Source organism: Prionailurus viverrinus, chromosome A3 (assembly GCF_022837055.1).
Source record: "Prionailurus viverrinus isolate Anna chromosome A3, UM_Priviv_1.0, whole genome shotgun sequence".
Lineage (NCBI taxonomy): Eukaryota > Metazoa > Chordata > Mammalia > Carnivora > Felidae > Prionailurus > Prionailurus viverrinus.
In genome coordinates, this window is record NC_062563.1 from 100,961,044 (window position 1) to 100,987,397 (window position 26,354).

At 54.5% G+C, this 26,354-nt stretch overlaps 1 protein-coding gene across 1 annotated transcript in view; it reads left to right on the top strand.

The window, feature by feature from the left end:
• ATOH8 (atonal bHLH transcription factor 8) overlaps positions 1-25,211 on the top strand; it is a 32,449-nt gene extending 7,238 nt beyond the window's left edge. The window contains exons 2-3 of the mRNA XM_047853998.1: positions 3,160-3,351; positions 24,144-25,211. Of these exons, the coding sequence (XP_047709954.1) occupies positions 3,160-3,351; positions 24,144-24,149 (198 nt within the window). The 3' untranslated portion in view covers positions 24,150-25,211. The remainder of the gene's footprint in view (positions 1-3,159; positions 3,352-24,143) is intronic.
• The last annotated feature ends 1,143 nt before the right edge of the window (positions 25,212-26,354 follow it).

The window sequence follows — 26,354 nt, forward strand, 5'->3', positions numbered from 1 at the left end:
GGCCAGGGTGCTTCTGAACGGGGCTCTGGGGCTTAAAAATTCCAGGAGGGTCTGGAATTAACCAGTGGGCTGAGGAACACCTCCCTCCAGGGGAGGGGAGGAGGAGGAGGAGTGAGCTGTCCAAAAGGTGCCCCATATATGGCCACCTGTGGTGGAGGGATCCTGGGGAGCTCAGTGGCCATGTACCTTCCTTGGGTACTAGATAGACAAGCTCCTGGCTTAGCTTAAGCTCTTAGCTGAGTGAACTGTGGTCCAATACGTCACTCTTCTGTTTCTTCATGTGCAGATGGGATAACCATCTTTATTTCGGGGAGGGTTTAAAGGGGGGACAAACGACCTGTGAATTGCTCCCATAGTACCAGATATACAACTAGAGCTTGATGCATAGTTTCCTTGTCAGATGTGGATTTTGAAAGAAGCAATGGGAGAGAGTGACAAAACTGGCCCCAAGCCTGGCACAGGAGCCCCTAGGTTGGCCTTGACCTCATCTGTTGCTCTGTAATCCTGCAGTGACCCTGGATCCCCACATGCGGCTCCTTCCTGAGATCCCTACTCCCCACTGGCAGGAAAGCCCCTCTGTTCAGGGGCCAAGAGCTCAGTGAGCTGGGTAACTCCCGGCGTGGCTCCTGGGTGAAAACAGCAGCAGGGACCTGTGTCACAGAGCTGCACTCAGTGCCCGAGGGCCTCTGCCAGATAGGCACTCCCTCCTGGGGTGCAGAGGAGCCAGAGGTGCTGGGCTGGCTTTTGAGATCCCCCCTCCCTGCCTCCCAGGATCCTTTCTGTCCCACAGACCTTGTTTATTTGTTCAGGCTGATAAAGCAGGATTCTCTGGACTCTGGCTGGGAACAGGCAAAGTGCATTGTTCTGCTGGCCTTTCTTGGCTTTTCTTGGATGGGTTTGGAGCCGAAGCCAGGGCTGGGCATGGGAGGTGGGAAGGGGGAGCGCACAGGAGTTGGCATGCTGTCTGTCACCAAGCGGGTCCTCCTTCAGTTTCCCAGCTTGGTGAGGGGCAACTCCTTGGCTGCTGGAGGATTTCAAAAGGAGACAGCAAACCTCACCTCTGACGTGGGTGCCATTTCAGGACCCCAAGTAGTGGGGGAGCAGGGCAATGAGCCGGCATTGTGTCCTGGCTTCCGGCCTCTTGCTCCTCACCTGCTCTGGGGCCCCTCTTTGGAGACGTTCTGCAGTAATAACTCACCGACTTGTATCAGGCCTTCCTCTGTGGAATGTACCCGTCATCTCACTTAACCCTACCGTGCTGCAAGGGCAGTCCTGGGAGCATCTGAAGAGGAAACCCAGGCTTGGAAAGGTGATGTCACTCACCCTGGTGAGAGCTAGAGTCAGGAGTTGAAACCAGATGACCAAAAGGTACGTGTGCTTCAGCTCTACCCTCAATAGCTAATCTTCATCCTCCGAGAGAGGGAAGGGTTTTGAACCCATTTCTAAACATTCTGGAGACACCTGGGGAACATGGAGGTAGATCAGTCATTTATTTATTTATTCATTCCCTCATTCAACAAATGCCCTTGTTTATGGCCTTGGCCTGTGCTAGGTCCTGCAGACATGGCCCTTCCTCCAACGGCTCACAGGAAGACGGGCCATTAAATTAGTTGCGATGATTGTGAGTTAAGGACATTTGGGGGGCTACTAGAGCACTGTTAAGGGCAGGTGCCCCCTCCTGCACTCTGCCCCTTGCCCCCTGGCTTAGGGTTGGGTGGGGAAGGTCAGAGAGAGCTCCTGGGCAAGGTGAGGTTTCAAGTGAGATCAAAATAGATGATGCATTTAGAGTCCCCATCTGAGGGACTGTCTTCTTCATGCTTTCTCCATCTCTGCACCAGTGACAGTTTGGGCCAGGCAATTCTGTGTGATGGGGGCCTTTTAGGCCCCTGTGCACTGCAGGCTGTTTAGCAGCAACCCTGGCCTCTCCCCAGTGGCAGCCAGTTGCACCTCTCCTCCATTGCTCCCCAAGATGGACAGTTAGACGTGTCTTGCAGACATTGCGAACAGTCCCCCGAGGGACGGAATCATCCCCTGTTGAGAACCATTGGCCCAGAACAGTGCCTGGCAGATGGGGGATACTCACCAAAGACTTGCTGAATGGATGTGCTGGGGTGACCCAGTCTATGGCATGGGGTTGATCAGTACCAGCGGCGATGGTAGGGATGGATGCTGGGTATAGATCCTGGAGAGCCAGAGGGCAGAGGAGACCAGAGCCCTGGTTGCTGGGTCAGCACGTTTCAGCCATTTAGGTGAACGGTGTGCATCAGAGGGGCAGTCGGCTGTACCGGTTAGCACCGGTCACATGGGCCTTGTAGTATCGCCTGCACGTCACCGCGCAGAACTCAGCTGTAGTCTGCGTTGCCTTTTGCTCACACAGGACAATGTTAAAAAGGTAGAGGCTCCATCGCTTCACGCCGTACACACCCGTGTGCAATTAGTGAGTGTGTACTTGGCGATGAGTCACTGACAAGCATGTCTGGTTGGGGCTGTATTTATTGTGTACCTGTTGTATGCCCAGCAGCACTTAGGGTCCAGAGGGCATCAAGAAAAAGAGAAAAGAAAAAGAAAACCATGCATATGTGTGCCCTCCCAGCTAAGCACTTGCGTTTGACCCAGGACCCTGGGTACCTAATTCCATTATGACATTGTAACGTAACTCTTGAGCGTGAGTTCTCCGAAGCCAGGAATCAAGTTATTGTTCAGAGTTGGACCCCCAAGCGCCCAGCAAAACAAGTGTCACTGCGTGAGTGAATGAATGGAACGTGGGCGCTGACAAATGTGTCCGTTCTCTCTGAGAGACTCCTTAGGGAGGGTGGGGGACAGAGCTCTGTCATGGAGGGAGCTCATATGCTTCATTCCTATTGCCTCGTGGGCATGAGCTGAGCCTCAGTTTCTTCCACTACAAAGTGGGAATGTGGATGCTTCCCGGAGTTTGTGAGTGGATGAGTTGAGATGTATGCGTGGAAAACAGCAGGTGCTTCGAAAATAAACTCTGCGTTAGGGGATTAGACAGGCCACCTCTGTTGCCCAGCCGTCCCCTCTCAGGCGGTGGGATGTCACTGTGAGGGGCCCCACGCCGGCCTGGCTGGGGTGCCCTGCTGGGCCTAGCTCAGCACAGAGACCCCCGGCAGCCCCTCCTGATGCCTTCTCAACCCACAGGTGCCGTGTTACTCATATGGGCAGAAGCTGTCCAAACTGGCCATCCTAAGGATTGCCTGTAACTACATCCTGTCCCTGGCGCGGCTGGCTGACCTTGACTACAGTGCCGACCACAGCAACCTCAGCTTCTCCGAGTGTGTGCAGCGCTGCACCCGCACCCTGCAGGCCGAGGGACGTGCCAAGAAGCGTAAGGTATGTGCCAGCCACTCGGGCAGCAGCCTCCGGAGGGGGATGGGAGAGGTGGGAAGAGAAATCGGGGCACCCCACGCTCACCGAGGCTTCTAAGGGGGCCAGCGAGATCAGCCTCTTAGAGGTTTGCTGGGGGTTGCTCCGCCTTCGGAGCTTCTCACGCCCCTGGGATTATGGGGGTGACTCTACTGGTCATGGGCCTGGTGGGTACCTTGGACAGTCACCCTGGGCCTCTGGGCCTGGGTTTGCTCATTTGCTCACTTACTGCGGAAGATGGTGTGTCTGAAGCTCTTTCTGGTTTTATGTACTCTGGTGCTGGTTTGCTCACGTGGCCCCTAATAAATTTGTATTAGAATGAGATCCTCTGAGCAGGGTGACAGCCCAGGAGAGCCCTTTGGCACGTTTTGGGAGTGTGACTTCGCCTGTGGATTACCTGAGGCCGTATATTAAGGCGGGTGATATTTGTAATTCATTTATTCATTGTGGAGAGATTTGCCGACCCCACCCACGTACAAAGCGTGCTGGGCAGGGGCTATAAAAGTGACAGGCATGTGGCCCCAGGCCCCATGAAGCTCACAGCATGGTCAGAGTGACCCTTCTGCCAGTAGATATGGATGGTACAGGGTGGTCTCAGAGGTCTCTGCTGAGGGCCGTGGAAGGCCAGGCAGAGGAGGGACAGGTTACCTCTCCCGCCCAACGTGGTTTGAAAGGGCATCTTAGTGTAAGTGGTATTTGATCTGGGACCAGAAGGATAACCAAGAGTTCGCCAGGAAGATGAAACATGGAAGGGCATCCGAGACCGAGGGAACAGCCTGTACAGAGCTTGATGTGTTTAGAGAAATATGTGCAGGAGGAAAGGTGGTGGGCACAGCTGTGGTCCCTGAATGGCCTGTGCTTCCAGCCTTTCCATTTGGGGGTCAGTGCCAGGCAGTGCCGGGCAAAGCTGTGGCAACCCTCGGGATGCCTGTTCCTGGGAGGCTAGGGGAAGAGACACAGAGGGTGGGACCCAGGCTGTGTCCATGAGGAGGGTGGAGGCTGTGAGAGACGCCTGGCTCCCCTGGGCATCCAGGGATGGGGAAGGTGGGGGAACCCGGTGGCTGGCATCCTCCCTCCTTCCTGCTGCCTCCTTCTTCCTTCCTGACCTGCCTCTCCCTCTTGTCCCTGACATTCCTCCTCCGGCCCCCCTTTCCATCAGGCTCCTCTCTGGGTTCTCCCAGCAGCCTCTGGGCCCTGAGCCAGGGAGGCCCCCCCTAGACTCTCCTGCCTCCACCAAGGAGGGCCAGGCACGTCCTCACCGCCAGCCACTGCTGCAGTAATTGTACGTTGCATTCCTGGGAGTGATTTAACATGGACCAATTAGATGAAATCCTCATCAAGTGGGTGAGAGAGGAAGCGCCACTGGCTGCTGGCAGGGCGGCTTTCCTCTGGAAAGTGACACGGGTAAATTAAGGGTGTGATTGATGGCTCCATGCGGGGCTCTGTGACAAAGGAGGTTTGTAAACTCTGGGTGAACTTCCCGTGGCATTCGGGCGGTCCCGAGGTGTGGATGGGCAGGGTGGTCAGGCGCCATTTGCTCCAAATCCACCCCTCATCCCCTCACCTGCCCCCCAAAGTCCCCCCATGCAGCAAGACAGTGCTGAGGCCCCCTCTCTTCCCTATTCCTTGATTGGAGCAGACCACGTCCTGGGCTGGGGAGGACAGCAGGGGAGTGGGGTCAAGATGAGCCCCAGCAGAGATGAGCTTTTGGCTTCCCCTAAAATCACTTCAAATCTAAGACAGCTTGGAGGCCATCTGGTCCAACTTCCCATTGTCCAGATTGGGAGACTGAGGTGGCAGACGGCAGTTCAGAGCAACAAAGAACCGAGTTCACAGTCACCTAACAGCTGTGTCTGTGTCATCTTGGACCCATTTCTTAACCTCTTCGAGCCTCAGTTCTCTCACTGATAAATGGGCACAGTGGGAGCATCATCAGTGATTTCTCAGGCCCTTTCCAGCCTGTGTGTCCACGCAGAGGTCTTGCCTCACCTCAGAAGGGCATGGGGCTGCTTGCAACCCACATCCCATCCTCCTAACTGTCCCCGGGCTGCTATCTCCCAAGGGCTATGCCTACACAGTCAGCTCTGCTGAGAGGACTTAGACGGATAGGGTCCTGGAGTTGCCGGGACATCTGAGGACTTCTCCAGCCCCAGCATTCTGCCCTGGCAGATAGGGGGTTCACAGCACCACCCCATTTCTGTGACCTGTGCTTCCCTGCCTCTCTGTCACCAGGCAGGTGAGGTGAGTTCTGAGATGTCCTTCCTCAGGGATGGTCTCTAGTGACCTGCCCAGTGGCCCTGAGTGGCTGGGGCAGGCCACCTTTTTGTTAACCAGAATGAAGGAGACCGGTATCCCTGGAAATTCACTTGATCATTCACTCATTCATTCATTCATTCATTCACTCAATGTTCATTGAGCATGTGCAGTGAGTTCCATCCACACTGAGACTTGACCCTCCATAGTCCCTGTACACAGAGTATATGGATTTGGGGCTCAGATCAAGCCTCTGTACCCCTCCCCTGTGGCCACTGAGGATTTGGGGATGGGGGTGAGCCAAGCTTAAATCCTAATGAGAGAGATAAAAAGTAAAAAAGGGAACAAACTAGAAAACATGTGCCAATGTAAGTGGCTCAAAGGAAGTCCTCTATAAACAGCTGCTGTGATGGCAGTGACCCTCACCGGTATGACTGATAGCATCTTTAGCCAGCTGTCCCACTTGATGGCTCCCTCACACAGTTCATGTGTCCCCAAGAGGCCGGGCGACCCTTTCTCAGGACGCCTCCTTGAGAGATTGTACACCGTGTCATCTGAGATCCCTTGTAGCGCTAATGAGCTGCCTTGCCCACCCGCCAGACCTGTGTTAAGAATGGGATTGAATCTGAATTCAGTGCTCCCCACCCCAAGTCCCAGGTGCATCCTTTTGCCTCACCTCAGCCCTTCCCTACCAGGGGTCGGAGATCGGTGTCCCTTGACCGGTGGGTCTTCTGTCTCTGGTCCTCATGGGACACAACTCTGAGGTTTCGGAGCCTCGTTTGGAAGCCCCTGTTGTGCGGTGAGGCCTGTGTCAGCTGGTGAGGCCGCCCAGCCCAGAGATGGTGGGGAGGAGTGGATGGGCCCTGGAGAACGCAGTTCTGACTCTGGCTGTAGCTGGAGATAATGCACGTTAAGCACCTGGCTTTGGGCCATGTTTCTGCAGCTCCTGTTTTTAAAGCAGCAACTCCTGGGAGCTTTGGAGGAGGAGGGGGAGGGGGAGGTGGAGGAGGAGGAGGAGGAAGAAGAGCAACAAGACTGTTTCACACCTGGGCCGGGTGGGCCTTGCCAGACCTGCAGAATAGGAAAGGACCAATTTCCCACAATCGAGGACGCCCCTTACCAGTGCCTTTAACCTACCGAGTAATAATAATAATGGTAATAACGATAGCTACTAACACTGAAGGCATAGTTTAAACGCTAGTGCTAAATGGCCAGTAAGTCCGTGCCCTCAAGTTGCTTGCAGGCTGTTTGGGGATGGGGAGAGAGAAAACGTCATGATGCACCGAGTTAAGCGCTGTCCCAGAAGCCTGGGCAGCGGTTAGGGACCCCCAGGGCTGTGCCAGATGGAGGGAGGCTGGCTCTGCAAGACTGGAGGTTGCTCCTAACGCGTTGGGTGATCTGGGCCGGAGGAAGCCCTGAAGCTGATGCAGCTCCATCACACTTATGTCTTCCCTCTTTTCCTGCTGCTTTTTAGGCAGGGGAGGCTTTTCTTGGTGATGGCAGGTCCCAGGGTGACCTGCTCCTTTTCGGAAGAACATCTTGTGTGCAGACTTCTGTAGCTTTGGTGCTGGGGACAAGCGGAGGTGGTACGTTGGTTTTGGGTTGGGGGTCCATGGGAGCCAAGGGTGTTTCGAGGGGCCTTTTACTGACTGGCTGAGCCCAGAGCCTTATGTGGACTGTACCCAAGCCCCGGAGCATGTGGCCCAGTCTTAAGAGCTCCTGCTTGGCTGGACCCAACTGCTGGTGTGCCTGGCCTCCTGTGTCCCTAGAGTATCCGCCAAGGGGCACAGCCCTGGCTCCATCCCCATTGCATGTACATAGTCATCTGCACTGGGGCCTCAGTGTCCACTTCTCTGAGGCGAGTTGTCACCAGAAGTGATTTCTGAGGCCCTTTCTGGTTGGGCTTTCTGAGCTGAGGTCACCTCAGCCCCTTTTTCTGTCTGAATGACTAAACGTGGTACTCTTACTTTCCCTGTGCCCTGCATGGGCATCTTACACAGACCGGAAAGTTTCTCACAGGGACTGCTGGGTCTCCAGTGCATTGTGTCCCGGGAACACCGGTAATACCTGATGTTCTTAGAGCCTGGACTACGTGTCGGGCATGGTGCTTAGATCTTGTGATGTATCGACTCGTGACTCTTTTTGCCAAGCCTACGAGGGAGGTACTGATGCTGTCCCATTACACAGATAATGAAACTGAGGTCCAGAGACCTAAGGAACTTGACCAAGGTCCCTTAGCCAGTCAGAGAGGGGTGCAGCGGCCCTACCCTTCCCTGTTCTGCCTCCCACATGGAAGTGGGTGTGTGAGAGGAGGTTCTATTTCCAAATCCTACCGGCCAAGTTACTGAGTTAAATACCATTTGCCTCCAAAGCCCATAGAGTCCATCTATGCTGGGAAAAAAGGGGGGTGGGTGGGAAACCACCATCAAATTCCCTTCTAGGCATAAAAATGGATGCAATTTATTTTTTCTGGCATTCCAATTACATAGACGTTTGTCGCCAGCTGTTTGCTCTAACAGAGTGTTCTCTCAGCTGCCGTTTCTCCTCTCACATTTGACATCATTAGTCCACAAGTCTGGCAGGGACTGGGTTGGAGGGATCATTGGCTGGGGAGCCTCACAGGTGAGCTCAGAGCCAGCTTTCCCTGGAAGGAAGGCAGAAGTCGGCCCTCCGATGTTCCCCGGGTGGTCCCAGGGTGGGGTGGAGGCTGGCGCTGCTTTACTCTCTGCTTTCACGCACTCTTCACCCGCCTCCTGTCCCCTTTTCCAAATTGCTCTGCTCCTGACATGCACCCTTCTCCCCAGCATGCTGTCCACAAGTGAAAACTTGGCATCTTGGGCACAGCGAGAAAGAACCAACCACTCATGGTCAGAAGGTCACAGAGACATGGGAAGACCCCGCTGAGGCTCTAAAGGATCACCCTTGGGAATGTAGAGACCCTTCCGAGAACCCCCCTCCCATCCTCCCGCCAGCTGCTCTTTGAGCCAGGGTGTCCCTCTGGAAATCTCTGCAGAAGCTCAATGACCCTTGGTCTAAGACACTGGAGAAAGGGTGTCTGTGTAGGTTGGGGGAGGGGTAGGTTGAACCCTACAGTTCTCTTCAGTTCTCTCTGGTGCTGTTGTGTAACTTTAAGACATATGAAAGCAGAACAGGGAGACCTTCAGGAAGACTGTGAAGTAGGCCAAGAATAGAGTTTTGTGGGGGAGAGTCCTGACATGGGCAAGACCTAGCTGTGTGGCCTTAGGCATGTCACTTAACCTCTCTGATCCCCCATTCCCTCATCTATAAAGTGAGAGCCCACATGCCTTCCTTGCCACCTTGCTGGAAGGATTCAACAGGTTGCCATATGAGAAGGGGCTGGCATCTTCTCCGGGAGTGCCAGAAAGGAAATCTCCGGAATTTATAGCAGTAAGGTAACAACTTCATATGGAACCCCAGGAAGGACTATCTCTGGAAGGGGCGGTGCCTGGGGTGGACGAAAGACTGACCAACCAAAAGGCAGATAAGAATGAATAGTTCTGAATGGGGGACCCCTCCCCTCTCCAGCACTTCAGCCCAAACCCCTGGTCTCACACCCATAAGGTGAACGTGCAGCCAACTCAGAAATCCCCTGGCTTTTCAAGTTCATGGACTCATACCAAAAAACATGCATAATGTTTGGTTGTGCACAAGTAATAGTGCTAATAAGCTGCCCCCTACGGTCATGCCAACCATGCAGTGAGTGCCCATTGTCTGCCAGGCATCTCACATACGTTGTCTCTACCTCACGTTACACTAACCGCACAAGTTAGGACCTCCTTCCCCCTTGCACAGAGGGGAAACCGAGGCCAAGAGGAGGGCACTTGCCCAAGGCCACATGGCTAGCAAGCGGTCGAGCCGTTTCCAGCCTGTGTCTCTTTGGTTCCAAACTCCATGCCCTCCCTTCAACTCTGGAGGCCTGCCGGGCCCCCAGGCTCACCCACTGCCCATTGGGGTGGCCTGCGCCCAGAGGGCCCCCAGCAAATGCCGGGTGCAGCGCCTTGCCCCGAGCAGCAGCTCTTATGTAAGCGGCCGGGCCGCAGCACGTGGAGGCTGCATTTAGCTGCAGGGAGCCAATAGCCCGCCGGTGGTGGCGCTGGGGGTGGCGCGGGGTGGGGTAGGCTGGGGGTGTCATCAGCCCCGCGCACCCCCAGCGCTGCACCGCCAGCGAGGCTTGACACCGGGTTAAGTCGCCTGGCGGCCTCTGGCTGCAGCTGGGAGCACGCCTGGTTCCCATTCGGGGCGCTGTGGTTTTGATTAGCTGTTCTGCGAGGCGGGCCTGGTGGCGAGTCCATGGGAGCTTCGCTGGAACAGAGGGTCCCCCGCCCGGCCGCCGCGGCCCCCCCTCCTGGCAGCCCCAGACTCCAGATGTTCCGAGCGCTCGCTGGGAAGGCCTGCTGGCGCCACGGAGGGCAGAGGGCAGGGAAAGCACGCGAGCTGGAAGCCCAAGCACTCAGTCACCGCAGGCCTTGGCAGCCCGCCCAGCCCTCTGCTGGCACATTCCCCAGCTCTCCCCTGGCCATCTGTTCCCAAAAAACCCTTTCAGAGCCTCATCATCACTCAGGATACAACAGCGCGAGCAGCTGGTTTGGAGGCAGAAGGGAAAACCGTGCAAAAGGTCCTTTGTGAGAGAGGAAACTCACTTATGAATAACAGGGCTGGACGCCGTAAAAGTTGGCGGCTGGAATTCTTGTTTCTCAGGCGCCGCCGTTTTCTCTTGACTTTTTATCTCTGGTTTTTATTTTGTTTCCCCTCGTTTTCTTTTTATGTTGTTTCTTCCTCTTCTTACACCACTTATGACTTTTCTTCTTCCTCTAAGGTGCCTGAAGACCACCTAATTAGTTCTCCTGGATGCTGCCAGAATCCTTTCCGTCTCAAAACTGTTAGGGTTGGAGGGAGTTGGAAGTGACTGTTTTCATAAAACCTGGGCGGGGGGGGGGGGGTGCAGTGGGGGTAGGGAAGGACAGACGGGAAAGAAGGTGCCTGGGAGGGCGCGCTATGGGCAAGGCCCAGGCCATCAATGCTCAGGTCTTGGATGAGAGGCAGAAAGTCATAAACCCAGGCACAAAAGATGCCAGCGACGTCAGTGGGGCAGAGATAACGCAGAGACCCTCGTCGGCTCATCAGAGAGCAACGTGGAGATGCTTTGGGAAAACAGTGGCATTCATAAACACCCTTGTGCTTGGGCCCCTCAGCTGATTGCAGTATGACATGAAGCCTTTTTAAAGAACTGGCTGTCCCAGAAGCTTCTGGGAGATGTGTGCCTGGAATCTGGGCACCTCTTGGGAGCAGTCACCCTGTGGTCTGTCCGGAGGCCACGGGTGCCGGGGCAGGGCCGGCAGCTGCGACACCAGCTTCCGGGAGGAAGCAAGATGGCAAGGTGTGGCCCGCCTTCCTCGTTCCCCTTGGAGCACCGATGTGGAGCTGAGACTCAGGCCCCAGGCTGCCAGGTGGAGGTGGGAAGAGGGATGCCTCCCAAGTGTCAGAGGGTGCTGATTTGATATGGGGGGGGGGGGGGGGACACAGGTCAGGGCCAAGGGACTGGGGTCTCCCCTTTCCTTTCTCAATTCCCTGCACCCCTTTCCCACTGTCTGCCCCCACACAGCCCCAGCAGACCCGGAAGCTCCGGAACCCCTCACCGCAGCAGTGGGAAAAGTCTGTTGTCCCGTGGCTGTGGGTGGCTGGCTTCTTACAAGCCAAGGACTGTGGGTGTTGGAGGGCATCCGTGTGTCTCATCTACACTGTACCCAGGCCCCTGCATTTCATTCCTTTGCCCTCCTTTTCTCTCTCCTCCCCTCCCAGTTTTGGTTGGAGAGAGGCAGCTCCAGAAGGACCAAATATTTATGTTTATCACAATTTCAGGGCCATTAATCTCACCGTCTGAAGGGCTCAGAGGGGGCTGAGATCTACCCTCCCTGCTTGGTGTCATTGGGCAGGTGTCTGGGCCCCTGACTCTGAAGCCAGCCTCAGCTCTGCCCCGGGGCTGTGTGACTGGGTGGCTGTGTTCAAGTGTCCCGTCTGGAAGATGCCTAGCCTGCCTTCCAGATCTACTCAAGGATTGATGCACAAAGTACGCGAAGCTGTTTCGTGAACTCCCTCCTCTCTCCCATGTCCTCTGCCTGAGAAATTCGTCTTTGTGGGGCCAAAGGTGCGGGGGGGGGAGGCGGGGGGCCAGGCAAGGAGGAGTGACTACTGGCCCCAGGCCCCTGGTTATAATGTAGAGTCAGCCCAATGACCAGAAGTTGCTTTCCAGCCCTGAGGCTTCCCTGCTCCCTGCTCAGCCTTGAACACTGTACCCAGCACAGCAGAAGGCCCGGATCAGAGGGGTGGCTGCAGGCCCCCGTTCCTCGCCTGTCCTTGAACTGGTTCTCCCCTTTTATCTGCCCTAGCACACCAGAAAGCTGGTTCTAGGGGAAGATATCAATCCCTGCCTTCCTTGAGCTCCTAGTAAAAATATTTCTGGAGGGAGAAGTAGGGAGCCATTCCTTCCTTCAAGACCTTCCTGCCCTCCACCCAGAATTCACAGCCACCTGGGACCTGGCCCAGCTGCCCAACTGCTCTGGCTCTGTGGGCCCCCACCTGAGCCCCTCCTAGCAGCTCAGCCAGAAGCCAGGTCTGACCACCTCACTCCCTGCTCGGGACCCTCAGGGGCTCCCCACAGGCCAAGAGTAGAGGCCACACCCCCTTGTAGGACACCTGACCCTCCCCCAAGTGACCTGGCTCCAGCCGGTCACTCCTTGTGTCCCAATTTACACTCTAGCAACAAGGAACTCCTCGCCCAAAGGGGCTATTTTTGGCCTCTGTGCTCATGTTGTTCCTTCTGCCTGGAATGCCCTTCTCCCCTGTCTGGCTGGCTAACTCCTCCTCATTCTGGAAGGCTCAGTTCCTCCTGGAAGACCTCCCTGACCCCTACCCCAGCCTCCTCCTCAGGGCCTCATAGCATGGCCACTCTACTTGCCTTTACCACAGGGGTGTGTATAGTCTAATTCAGGAGAGTGTCCTATGATATACTGTGAAGTAACGATATAAGATGTTCTGTTATGTGACGTGCTGGAGCCCATGTTATATTGTTACACTTTTAGCTGGTGTGTTACAGGATATATTATGTGATATTATAACCCCCACACTACACTACCTCACGGCATACAGTGTTTATTTAGTGCCTGCTTCTCCAATCAGACTGGGTGCCCTTTCATTTTTGCATCCCAGTTTCTGGTGCATAGTAGGCCCCCAAATAATGACACACCATTCCTTCAACTAATATCCACACAGCTGGGGCTGAGTATTCCTAGGCTGAAGGCAGAGACTTCTTTCTGTCTTCATCTCATGGCTACATAGTGGCTGCCACAGCACTGAGCACTTCATCCTCATGTTACATCCAAAGGCAGAACAGGGGCTTTGCTGGAGAGAGCCTTTCTCCTCATCAGTTCAGTTGTCCTGCCCAGACATCCCCTACCTGTCCTAGAAGAAGGGGTGCTCCCCCTGAAAGTGAGAAAGACATCAGGATCTCTCAGTTGGGAGTGCAGCAGGCTCGTGACATGCAGCTACGTGACATCCCTGGAGCATTGGCCCTGATTTGTGACAGGGTGGTTTTCTTCTTAGTGGGGCTAACCGGTGTCCTAACCTTAACCACAGTGCCAGAACCCCGCCTCCGTGAGCTTCCTCCCTCTTCGCCGTGGCTCCGCAAAGTGAGTGCAAATAGCTCCATTTTCAGTTGACGACACTAAGGTTAAAAGAACCTGGGTGACCAGGCTAGGCCACTAGTGACCGTGTACCTCTCTGCACTGTGCTTCACACTTTGCAGAGCCCTCTCATGCCTGTTACTCACTTAACTCCTATAGCAACCTCTAGAGACGCACATTTCTTCCTTCCTTCCTTCCTTCCTTCCTTCCTTCCTTCCTTCCTTCCTTCCATCCAAGAGAGTGGGGGAGGGGCAGTGACAAGGAAACAGAGGATCTGCAGCAGGCTCTGCGCCCACAGCAGAGAGCATGATTTGGGGCTCAAACTCACCAACCCGCGAGATCATGACTTGAGCCAAAGTCGGATGCCTAACTGACTGAGCCACCCAGACCTCCCGAGACACATATTTCTAACCATGGCAGCTAGATGGGGAGGCTGGGACCCAGAGGTGAAGTCACCCAGGTCACACAACTGGGCAGGCCAGGTGGGGTAAGGCAGGCTCCTCAGCCCCATGACACAGGTGCTCCTGAATCTAGACCGTCTCTGTCCTCTGCTGCTCCCAAGGTGGGTATGAGCTGCAGAGAGTGTCTGGCAGTGAAAGGCCCAGGACTGGGAGATGTGGGTCTGAGTCTCAGCCCAGCCACTCTTGGGCTTTGTGACCTCAGGGTCTTGCCTTCTCTATGCTCTGCTCCTCCTAAAACACGGATGGAAATGGCTACAGGTGAGCAGGCTTCAAGGAGACAATGGCTGAGAAAGGGCTTTGTCAGTTGGAAATGCTGTGTGGTCAGAGAGGTTCCACGTCCATCAGGGCACTGGGCAGAGGGGCCCCAGTGTCCCCTCCCCACCCAGTGATTTAGAGAATGGATATCAGACTGGGCTGGCCACAGAGGACTTGATTGCATCACCGCGCAGAGGACACCCCGTCCATCCTGCGCGCACACACACGCACGGGTGTCCCGCTGGGTCTCTAGGCACCGTCTGTCAGGATCAGATGGGGGGCCTCCTACATGGTAGGTTGAGTTCCTGTCCAGGTGGGTAGAGGTGTTGCTGAGAATCACCCCACCCAGTCCGTGGCAGTGGTGGTCTCCTGCCCCCCGCAGCCCCACCTGCATGCACACATGGGCGGCCGGTGTGGTTACTGGCAAAGGTTGGCCCACTTTGGCCCACTCACCGCCTCAGCCTATCCACACAGTGATTCTTACTTGTTCAGTCTCTTGAGTTAACAGGAGCAGTAAAAGATGAAGAAAGCGTGAGGGTCCTGCACATTTGTTTAAGAATAAATACTTTGGAATGTCCACTGTGCGGCAGACCTTGTTCTGGGTGCCGGGTCACGTTGGAGAACAAAACAAAGGCCCCACCCCTTGGAGGGCAGGGCTAAATGACACAAGAGCCAAGCATAAAAGCTCATAGGGGAGCCCTGGAGGGGCCTTCTTCAGAGCCCACGGCCCTTAATCTGTGCACAGTTCTGACAAGCTGGACTCCCCGGTGTCTCAGATCAGAGCAGCTGAGCAGAAATAACCTATTGAAGTGGTAACCTGGAGCAGGTGCAGGGACAGCGCCCAGAGTCACAGCCAGCGGTCTGATGGTGTGGGAGGAAACAGAAAAACAAAGAGAGCAGTGCCAGAGGCTCAGAAGAGCCAAGAGGCTTGGAGCCGTTTAGTGTCTGGGTAAAGGGCCCCCAAGGCCTCGAGGACCTGTGGAGTCTTCTCTGGCCTGATGTTTCTGGGCTTGACCTTGGGTTGTCAAGAGGAAGCTAAAGTACATCCAGTAACGTCGGGCTGAGAATGCAGGGAAGTGCATCAATTATTAGGAAAGGACCTGTCCAAGCTGTTTTGGCACAGAAAACACGAGGCTTCCTTTCTCTGGGGAAGTCTGCTTCTGTGCAAGAGCTGGTTCTAGGATGTCAGTGCGGGGAGGGCAGGGCTCCGTGTCTGTTTTGCTGTTTGCAGCATCCCCAGTGCCTCAAAGGGAGCCTGGCATGGTCTAAACACTCCGTAGATGTTTGCCGAAAGAACGGATGAGTGGAAGCCATAGGAAAGGAGGGGTTTCCAGTTGTCTTCCCCAGGATCTAATAGGCAGCTCCTCTGTGCCCAGTACTGGGTGGGACCCTGGCAGTCTGAGGTGGAGACACAGTCCTGCCTTGAGGAGCTAACGGGCCAATGGAAGGGAGACACAGATGCACACACTTGTGCTCTGGCACGTGACTGCCTAGTGCCGAGTGCTTCGCGGGGCCGCCACTGTGCTCTTGAGTCCTCCCTACAACCTCCTGTAGTAGATTACTATTATTACCATTTTATAGGTGAAGAAACTGAGGTACAGAGAGGTTAAGGAACGTGCCCAAGGTCACACAGCTGGTAGAATGAGGAAGTCAGGATTCAAACAGAGGCCGTGTGGTGCCACGGCTGGCACATTCAGCCACCGCGCCGTGTTGCCTGTCAGTAGGTGTGCGTGTGCATATGCATGTGGGTAAAATAATCGTTTCTCGTCCAGTCTCGGCCTTTCCCTTATGCGGCTGGGAGCTACTTTTGTGGTGTCACTGATGGACAGGGTGGCAGTGAGTAAAGAGCCCTGATCAAAGATGTCCCCCACCGTGCCTCCGGAATCTGGCTGTGAGAGGCCCAGGGATGATGAGGAGGGGTAGGGGTGGTGTTTTTCTCACCTTAAAACTGCATTTGCACGCTGTTTTTGTGGAAGTCATTTGATTGTTTGGGCTCTCCAGGGGCTCCCTGACCACATGTTATTGCCCCGCTGGTCCTGAAATATCCACAGCTAGACTCCTTCCTGGAGGTCTCCTGGAGAGATACATCGTGATCTTTGCAAAGGCGTGCTGGCCAGCATTTGGGCGTGGATTGGCTTGTCTGTTTGGTTCCCCATCACCCCTGCTGTCAGTTGCAGTAAGGATCGGGGGTGGGGGGAGGCACTGAAAGATGCAGGGCAGTGATGGCCAGCGATCCCCAGCTGGGGAAGAAGCAGGTCTGACAGGGATCTGTCAGCACTGCGGTTAGGTGTGTGTGTGTGTATGTGCATAGCGGGGGTGGGGGTGGGGGTGGGGTGAGGGGCATGGGTCAGGGCCCACCGGGAAGCCGCCAGGGAGCAGGGCCTTCCTCACCTGGCTAGGCCACCTGTCTGCCCAGCTGTCTGCTCCCCTCCAGCCTGAGTGCCTCCCCTGGCTATGGGGCAAGGTCACGGGCTCCTTGAGCTCCTGGGGTCTGGAAGAGCAGTGTGTAGCCGAGTGGAATTGGCTGGACAACATCACAGAATGGGAAGCAGATGGGAAGCTGCAGCAGCTGGGCCTCAGGCCTCTCTCGGGCCAGCTCGACCCTCCCAGTGCTCTGTGCTCTGGGTGGGGTGGGGTGGGGGCCAAGAAAGACAGACAGGCTGATGGACGGGGAGATATAAACAAAGGAGAGGCCAAAAGAAAGTTGGCACAGAGACACATAGGCAAAGCATGGAGAAAGAAAGTGAGAGACTGGCAGCCAGAGAGAGCGGCCTGTAGCCCAAGAAGGCGTCAGCGTGGCGGGGGCCGTGGCTCTCCCTGGCCATCCCCTGCAGGCTCAGTGGGCTCCTTCTGGGTTCTGGCCCTGGCTCTGGGAATGCCAGGCCTCCCACTGCCAGCCACCTTTCCCTTAGGCTCAAAGGACAAAGATGGAGATTTTCTTAGAACCAAGGAAGGTGGCAGCTGGGTGGATGGCTTGGGGACTCACCAGCCCGCTTGCCAGTGAAGAAGCTGAGCTGTCCAGAGGTCAGGGGGTCTGCCTTGCTCTGCTGCATCTTAGCAGCGTGACCCAGGCCGGTCAGGAAACCGGACCGGCCTCCATTTCCTCATCTGCAAAATGGGAGCAGAGATGGCCACCTCCCAGGGAGTGTGTAAGACAGCACATGCAAAGGAGGGCAGCGTGGTGCCCGGCACGAGGGAGTAGATGGTAGCTCTGAGCGCCGATTCACTCACTTCTGGCCTTAGGCCTGGGAGGACAGCAGTGGACAGGACGGCGCGACCCCCTCCTTCCCTCGGGAGCTCGCACTCGAGGTATGTGGGGTGAGTGAGGGGACGGTGATGGCAATCGTACCAACAATAATTCGTGGCACGGAGGGGTGTGGGAGTCCACATACGGTGCCTCGGGAGTGCAGGGGAGAGGCACGTTTTTCTCAGCCTGCAGTGGAGGTGGGGCCTGGGGGGTGAAGAGACTGGACTCGAGTTAGCCCCGATTATCCTGGACCGGGAGACAGTAGGGACCCAGCCACAAAACCCTGCCCTCCTGGAGTTTATGGTCCAGCCGGCGGGCGTAACTCCGAGTAAAGCTTCAGGGCAGCGTGGGGTGTGTGGACTGTGCTCTCGAAATGCTTGCCCAGCATACCTGGACCCGGTTCTGCGGCTGGCGTCTTAGCACAGGAGGGGGCCCCAGGGTTACCTGCTCTCATCCTCAACGTTGTCTGATGAGGGGGTTCATTCTTCCCGGTAGGACAGTTCTTCTGTATGTCACTGACTGACTGAAGTTTGGTCGTCTCCACTGGCCTCAGTCAATGGGGGGCTTAGACTGCTGGACCCACCCATGCTCCCACCTGGGGGGCTGGGGCCCGCGGGGCAGGGGAGCCTCTTAGCTGCCCAGGCAGCTGTCTGCACACTAGCCTAGAGCCCCTGGCCACCTCAGCCGCTCCTCTAGTGAGGAGCGAACACAAGGGGGACCGGGCGAATCAATGGCATGTACCAGCAGCAGTGGTTTTCAGTCTCACCCTGGAGTTACATCGTCAGCTGCCCCAGGGCAGGGACTCTAACCCCGTGCCTGTCACAGAGCTGGCACCCAGTAGGGACTGAGTACATCTTTGATGAGTAAATGAATTCTCCCAATTCATGGTCCCCAGGCGGATTCTCCTGGCCCACAAGGGGCTCTGGCCGTAACTTTGCAAATCTTAGATGGCTGGGACCTCAGAGGGCCCTCCCAGCCTGGACACAGTGGGATCCTTGATTCACACCATGTTCCCGCCCTCAGAAAATAGCAGCCAACTCCAACTGCTCATAAATTTCCTGCCTGTCACCCCTGGCGCCCAGGCCAGGCGGGGCGGGAGGCGCTGGGGGTGGGCTGGTCCATACCTGCTTCCAGTTCCCTGGGAAGTTGGGAGGCCAGAAGCCCAGGCCTGTGCTTGTGCCCAGAATAACCTCAGCACAGCCTGGCCCGTGGAGATGTGAAAACACATCTGCCAAATGCAAAGGTGTACAAGCTGGGGTGTTGGAGAAAACACAAACACCCGCGGTTTACACAACATAACTCCACTTTCATAAACTACTATATAGGTGCCAAGCATACTTAAATAATAAAAATCTTAAAATACAAGTAAACAAATAAATACCCAGACAAACAAACAAACAAAAAATACTATATAGGTAGGTCTAAGCATAAAAATATATGGAACAATAAGTCACCCAAGGCTATCAGTGGTTTGCTCCTAGTGGGGAGACTGAGGTGATTGAAATGTTGTTTCTTCTGTTCACTCTTCTGTATTTTCTAGTTTTCCTATAATTAACATGTCCTACCTGTGTAATGTTTTTAAAAACTTAACTGCTTTATTGAGATCGTATATAGTTCACCTGTTTAAAGTGTCCACTTCAGGGTCACGTGGGTGGCTCAGTTGGTTAAACATCCCACCCTTGCTTTTGGCTCAGGTCATGATCTCACAGTTGGGAGTTTGAGCCCCACATCAGGCTCTGTGCTGATGGTGTGGAGCCTGCTTGGGATTCTCTCTCTTTCCCTCTCTCTCTGCCCCTCCCCTGCTTTGTGTGCATGCTCGCATGCTCTCTCTCTCTCTCAAAATAAATAAATAAATTTAACAACAAAAAAAATTACTTAAAAAAAAATATGTCCACTTCAGTGGTTTTTAGTATTTTCACACCTATGTGCAGCCATTACCACAATTTTAGAACTTTTGTATCAGGCAAAAAAAAAAATACCCTGTATGCTTTAGCTATTTCTTCCTACCCCACGGTCTTCGCTGTCCCTCAGTCCTAGCCTACTCTGGATTTTCCCATTCTGGACAGTTCATGTAAATGGAATCCTGTGACACATGGTCTTCGGTGCCTGGCTTCTTTCACTCAGCGCACTCTTCTCAGGGTTCATCCATGTTCTGGAACTGTGTTAGAGCTTCATTTCTTTTTGTGGCTGAATAATATTCCCTGGCATGGATACACCACACTTTGGTTATCCATTCATGAGGCAAGAGACATGCCTTATGTGATTTTAGAAGTTGTGTCTACATTTTTAAAAACAATCCATTGGAAGCAAATTGGTCAAGATGACATAAACTTACTTTGAGACTTTTCAGCCTGTGATGCCTTTTTATGTTTCTAAACACCCATTAGTCAAACCGAGGACTCAGCTTTTTCCAGGAACGTGAGCCAGCACCCTCCAGTGTTCCCACTGTGTGCCAGGCCCTGCTGGGGGGGGGGGGGCACCGCTCCATTGTCTCATTGATTCTTGGCAACTGGAAGGTGAGTACTGTTACTAGGTTCACTATAAAGATGAGGAAACTGAGGCATAGAGAGATGAACTCACTTGCCCAGAGCCCCATAGCCTGCCGACTTTGGGGCCAAGGTGAACGCCAACATTCTGCATTTAGAACCAAACACAGAACCCCCTTTCCAGCCCAAACGTGGATGTACTTAAAAGTGAAAGAAAAAATAATACCTAATAGCATGGGTCTTGAAAAATACTTTTCCCACGTCCTCTCTGCTTGTCTTTTGTATTTAAAAAGAATTTTTTTTAAATGTTTATTCATTTGAGAGAGAGAGAGAGAGACAGTGCGATCAGGGGCGGGACAGGGAGAGAGGGAGACACAGAGTCCGAAGCAAGCTCCAGGCTCTGAGCCATAAGCACAGGGCCTGACACGGGGCTCGAACTCATGAACTGTGAGATCATGACCTGAGCCAAAGTCGGACGCTCAGCCAACCAACTGAGCCACCCAGGCGCCCCTTGTGTTTTTGTTTTAAACTAACATCTGAAACCTGACTATTCTTTTTAGGACAAACTAATGCAAAAGAAGGGATTTCCGTTCCATTAGATGTCTTTTTCTGCATGTAGAAGGCTGTATCCAAATTGCTAAAATGTAAAAAAAAAAAAAAAAAAAAAAAAAAAAAAAGTATAATTTAAAAATAATGAAAAATGGTTAAGTAGGTAACATGGACTGAAAATGAATTTAAAAGGTAAAATACCTTAGAAAGCAGACACAGTCATTTTTAAATGACCCTAAAATGGTAAAATTGCCCTGCAATACACAGAAGTGATCAAAAGAGGAAACCAATCCACCTAAAGCCAGAGACAGACTTGGTAAGCAGAGGACATAGAGTCAGAATAAAAAACTGGAGGTGAACAAAAGCAAAAAATGATGCAGAATTGTTCCAGGGTTCACAACAATTACCCCAAGTTTCCGTAAAGCAAAGGCATATTTTCAAAAATGTGAAGTTACATTTGAAACAGGAAACATACTCCATGGTATATAAAAGCTATGGTGAATAAAATGCCTGTGACTGGAAATATTTATTCACGTGTTCAACAAATATTTATCAAGATGCTAGTATGTGTCCAGACTGTTCTAGGCTCTCGGGCTACGTCAGGGAACAAAACAGACATGTCCCTGTCCTTGTGGAGCTGATGTTCTGACCACAAATGATGTTCTGACCACAAATGAACAGATTAAGAAAAATGATTTCTAAATGTGATAGACTCAGCCACTTTGCCACTCTGACCAAATCACCTCCATCGGACTCAGCACGTCAGACCGCAGAAAGGGACCTGGGAGGCCATCTTGCCTAGTCGTGTTCAAAGTTTATTTTCACTGCAGAACCTGTTTAAAGGGCATCTTCTGTGGTAAGGGGCTGGGATGTAGGAGACTTCTGTGAGCAGTGAGCCAAGAGCCTTTCCCCTCTGTACCCAGAGCCTTGGCCCAAAGAGGAAACACCACCTATAAATCCCAGAGCTGGATGGGGTTCGGGAGGCCCTCTCAGGCTGTGCTTCTATGTGAGGTGACATAGGATGTTGCCACCAGTTTCATGAGAAGGGGTCTGTAGTATGGTTGCCAAAGTGGGGGTATTTGCCAGCCCTCTCTGTCACATTTGTAATTATGTGCCTGTAATTAATACACACACACATACACCCTGCCCCTTCTGAAGGGGCATCCATGGGTTTGTCTCCTAACCCTTCAGCCACAGCTGATCTGTGGAGGAAATCTGGTTGAGGCTGGACCACCGGCTGCCTCCACTGGGACATTTGAGTTGGGGCGCTGAGAGACTGGGCCAGCTGGTAGGCAGGAAGGAAGCAGATACTTGATGTGGCCGAGTGCTGCTTCTGGGAGGCACCTAGAGGGAAGGGCCACAGATTGACTCAGGGTGCAGTTGTGATCACAGGATCATAGGAGTTCAGAAAACAACAAGTAAATAAAGTCTTGTGAATTTCTTCATTGCAGGACTTTTCAGTCCTTTAATACGCTAATATATGTAGTGACTTTCCAAGGTGGGGTCAAGGTCTGAAATGTTGCCCAGACTCCCAGATGGGATAACCTCACCTGCCTAATGTGCGTACCCTTTGGGGGGAGTGCAAATCCATGTGTGTGCTGTACAAGCGAAGGAATTAAGCACAGAGAGGGAGAGTGAGTCCCCCAAAGTCACAAAGCTGGTTAATCACAGAGGAGGTCCTGGCACCCAAGGCCTCCCGGTGTTCTTCCCACCACGCCCCATTTGACATAAGACTTCCACGTATGGATGATACGTGTGCTGGGATTCCTGTACCGAGGTGGGCGGTGGGAACACAGGTCCAGTGTAGACACCAGGGAAAGGGTGGGAGCAAGAACTGAAGGTCAGGCTTTGGCGAGAAGAACCTGGCTCCCTTGCTCTTGGGTGGTAGTCATGGCTTCCGCAGGGCCTGAGGGCCAGTAGCGAGCCCGGGCAGGGCCCTGGCGCCTTGACCAAGTAGCCAGTGGGACAGCTCCGGCCCGCCTGCCCAGCCAGCTTTCTGCGCCCAACCCCCAGACCGCAGGCCGGCTGGACAGAGAGGAACTCTGGGCCCTTCTCCGCAGGGCCCGCCCAGGCAGCCAGCGACTGGCTGACGCGGGCTGTAAATCACCCCGTGGACCACAGACCCTGTGCCATCCCCACGGGTTTCCTTTCCGCCTCTTAATCCTCCTCCTCAGACTCGGTAACAAAAAGCAGATTCCTGCTGGGGCCAGCCACGCACCGCATTGTGGGCTCAGAGGATGTGAGCCGGGACTCACCCCACCAAGATGCTCCCTCTTCTTTCCTTTCTCCCTTCTCAGCCTCTGCTAGCTAGGGGACGCCCCCTCCTCCTGGCCCAGCTCTCGCCCTCCTCGGACCCCACTTCCAGCCTTACCCCAGCCTCGCACCCTGGCCGCTGGCCAAGCCCTGCGCCCCAGGCCTGCGAGGCTCACCGGGGCCTGTGGTTGGCAGGCCCTCCAGGCTGTGGTTTGGCCCCATCCCGGCTCCCCAAGCCTCCGGTTCAGCAGAAGCAGCTTCTCTGTGGTAGAACAAACATTGTCGATCCGCATTCGAATCCTGATGGCCTCCAGCTTCCAGCGCCCCCTCTCCACCGGCGATGGCTCACCTCTGAGATGAGGGTGCGGAGAAAGCCCCCCTGGCATGGTGGAGGTGCCTGACAGATGTTTTGCTTCAAAAACGAGTACTTAGCTGTTTGTTCAGGGTTGTTGCAAGAATCCCAGAGAAGTGGTATTTGGAGCTGCTTTCGTAGGAGTGTGCTGTGCCAGGTTAGGGCACTGCTGTTGCTCTTTGGCGTGTTTGGGTAGACTTGGAGGCCTCGCAGGACCCCCCGCCCCACCCCCCACAGTGCTGACCTCCCCCAGAACCTGAAGTCCCAGCAGCCCCTGTGACCTTTCCCTGTCTCCTGTCCCTGGTAGCAAGTCACACCCTACGGTCAGTTTTCTCATGAGCGACACCAGGTTCAGCTGCCAGAGTGAGGGTTCCAAAGGTCGGGACTGCGAGGCGCGCACGACGGACGGTGCAACCTAGTGGTTTTCAAACTAGGCTCCTGCGCACCCTGGGTTCTCAGAGATGTCCCAGGCCTCCCGTTGGAGGGAATGCACCCTGTGACCCCCTCTCCCTGTGTCCTCCCTACCCTGCTACTGCAAACACACCAGACCTTGTTTATCTGTTTTCTGTGTTAGGGTTTCACGGGTTAGACTTCATTTCTGCTGCTTAAAAGAAAGTTTGAAAATTATTGACCTGCTCTAGCTGTGTCAGGAGAACACTGAGGCCCAGAGGAGTTAAGTGACTTGTCTCAGGTCACCCACCTGGTGGGGTGGATGGACAGCACCTAGAGGAGGCCCCTGGACTCCTGGTATAGTGCTCTTGTCTGAACAGCGTAGGGAAAAGGGGCTGCGGGTGGTCATTCCTGTGGGGGGAGGGGGCAGACCTGACTCACATGCCTCAGAGGTGTGACCTGGAGGACTGTGTTATCAGCACCATGTGTCCCTGAGCCCCCCTCTAACCCCTGCAGCCCTGCCCATATCCCCAAAGCGGCCAAGTCAGCAATGGCTCTGAAATGCAGAGTGAGGAGTAAGGGGACAGTGTGGGCTCTGGAGGCAGCCAGTTCTGGGTCCAGATGCCGGCTCCATCACTTACTGAACCCCTCAGGATGCAGTCCCCTACCTGAGCCACACAGGTCCCTCCCGGGGCAGGAGCCAGCAAGGATCAAGAGAGAGGAGGTGCTGGGGTGCCAGCTCCTGGGATCAGCTGGCCTTTAGGAAAGAGTCGGGAGAGTCAAGTTTTTCTGATGGTTGGTTGTTTCTTTCAGGAGTGACTGGCCCCGGTCTAGACCAAGGATGCTTCCGTGGGCCCTCGTTCTGGTCAAGCCCAAGGAGAAGGTGAGCTCTCCAAGTCCAGCCTTGTCTTCTCCAGGATTCCACCAGATGCTCAGACCACTGCCTCTCAGGGTGGGGCAGGGGCACACCTGCCTCCCTCTTGCCCTCCTGTCCCCCCTCAGCCACTCTGGTGACTCTGCACTTTGCCCTCGGCCTGGTGGGGAGGGGAGAGCAAAGACTCCCCCTTGCCCAGGGCCTGAGGCCCCTGTCTGGCTGCAGAAATTCATTGCCAAAGATTCCACAGAGACACTGAAGAAATGGTGGTGACAAAACCCCACGGCAAAAAGCCACCCCATTGCTCTAGGACTTTTGCTCCTCCTGTTGCCCGAGTTCCATCTCAAGCCAAAGACGAGTCAGCAATCCCACAGGAAACTCATGGAAGGGATGGACATTTGGTGACCATTGGAAGCACTCAACCCTCTGACCTGGCACTCTCTTTCTATGCTGGGTCCTGAGCTGGCTGGGTACAAGATAAGCCTTCTGGGGGCTGTGAGAGGGGGCTGGGGGTGCTTATATGGAGTGGGATGTGAGATCCTGGCCCTCTTCTCTCCTTCCCACTGGCTGCCTAGGCCTCTGACTCTGATTGTCAGTGTTCTGGTCCAGGCTTCTTGGGCCCTGAGCATCATGGCAAGGGAGTAAGGGGGAAAAGAAACCAATTTGACCACCCCGTACCCCACCCCAGGGTCTTGTCCCCCAAGGTGACCAGCCTAAAGGGTCTTTGCTCCCCAGCCAGCCCAGCCAGCCACTCCTTGCCCATGGCCCACCCTCCTGGCTGGGAAAACAAGATGGTGCCCTGCATGAAGGCCAGTCGTCTGTTCCCGGTTATGCAGGGGGTGGGCAGAGGGGAGGAAGGGACCAGGGAAATGGGCCAGTAAGGTGGCGAGGGGCATGTTCAAAGCCAAGGCCTATTCCTTCCTTGTGCTCAAAAGGCCAAAGCTGTTCACATCTGTGCTCAACCATCTGCTTCAAATTGAAGTAAAAGCCCAAACATGCAAAGAAAACACTTGCTCGTGTTGAATGGACTCTGTGGGCGACCAGGACTTTGGCTGGTCAGTTAAGGGGGAGTTGTGGGAGGAGGGGAGAGGCTGGTGTCGGCCTAGAAGTTGAGCATGTGAGTGTGTGTGTGTGTGTGTCAGTCAGGGTGTAGGGAGCCCTCACCATGACCTCAAATCTGGACTAGTGACCAGGAGGCCTGGTCAGAAACATGTGAGGAGCTCTTTCCACTTCAAACCTCACTTAATCCATTCCACGAGTTTATGAGGTGGGAACTGTCATTTTAATCCCATTGTACAGATGAAGAAATAAGGCCCCAAGGAGACAGTGATGGATCTGGCCCTCAAATCAGGGTGATCTCACGCCAAATCCTGTGCTCTTACCCCCTTTCTGGCCCCCTAGTCCAGTCCCAGCCCAAAGTCTTTGTGTGGCCTTGTCACATCACTTCACCTCAGTGGGCATTTGGGGGTGGGGAAGAGGTCATAAGGTAAGAATGGGGAGAGGACTGTCAGGGGCAGGGCTGCCCAGGGAGATGGGAGGTGATGAGGAAAGGAGCTATGCTCCTGCAGGGTGCACATTTGTCCCTTGGTTCAGCCCAGCCACGCCGTCTCTGTCTGCTCCCTCGGATCCTGGACCGGGTCCTGAATGTCTGCAGGTGCAGCTGACTGACAGGAGCCTCCTCCCCCTGCACTAGTGTTTCCCAGGCACGGCCCTTTGCCAAGAACCAGGTTGTTGGACAGGTCCTGGATCTGGGACAGAAGTAGGGGACCCAGACTGCTCAGAGCACTCCTCAGAGCAAAGGTGCCCTGCAAGACAGAATGGGCTTGGGATGGGGGCTACAAGGGGATGGTCACTGGGGTGCCCAGGTGGCTCAGTCGATTGAGCATCCAGCTCTGGATTTCAGCTCAGGTCATGATCTCATGGTGGGGAGATCAAGCTCTGCGTTAGGCTCGGCACTGACAGCATGGAGCCTGCTTGGGATTCTCTCTCTCTGCTCCCCCCCTCTCTCTCTCACTGCCCCTTTCCACTCTCTCTCAAAGTAAACATTAAAAAAAAAAAAGGTTGGTCACCTAGGGCTCCAGGGCACAAGGCATATCCCCACTCACTTGTCTCCCTGACTTTCTGAGTATTGCTGGTGACACTTCCTAGGG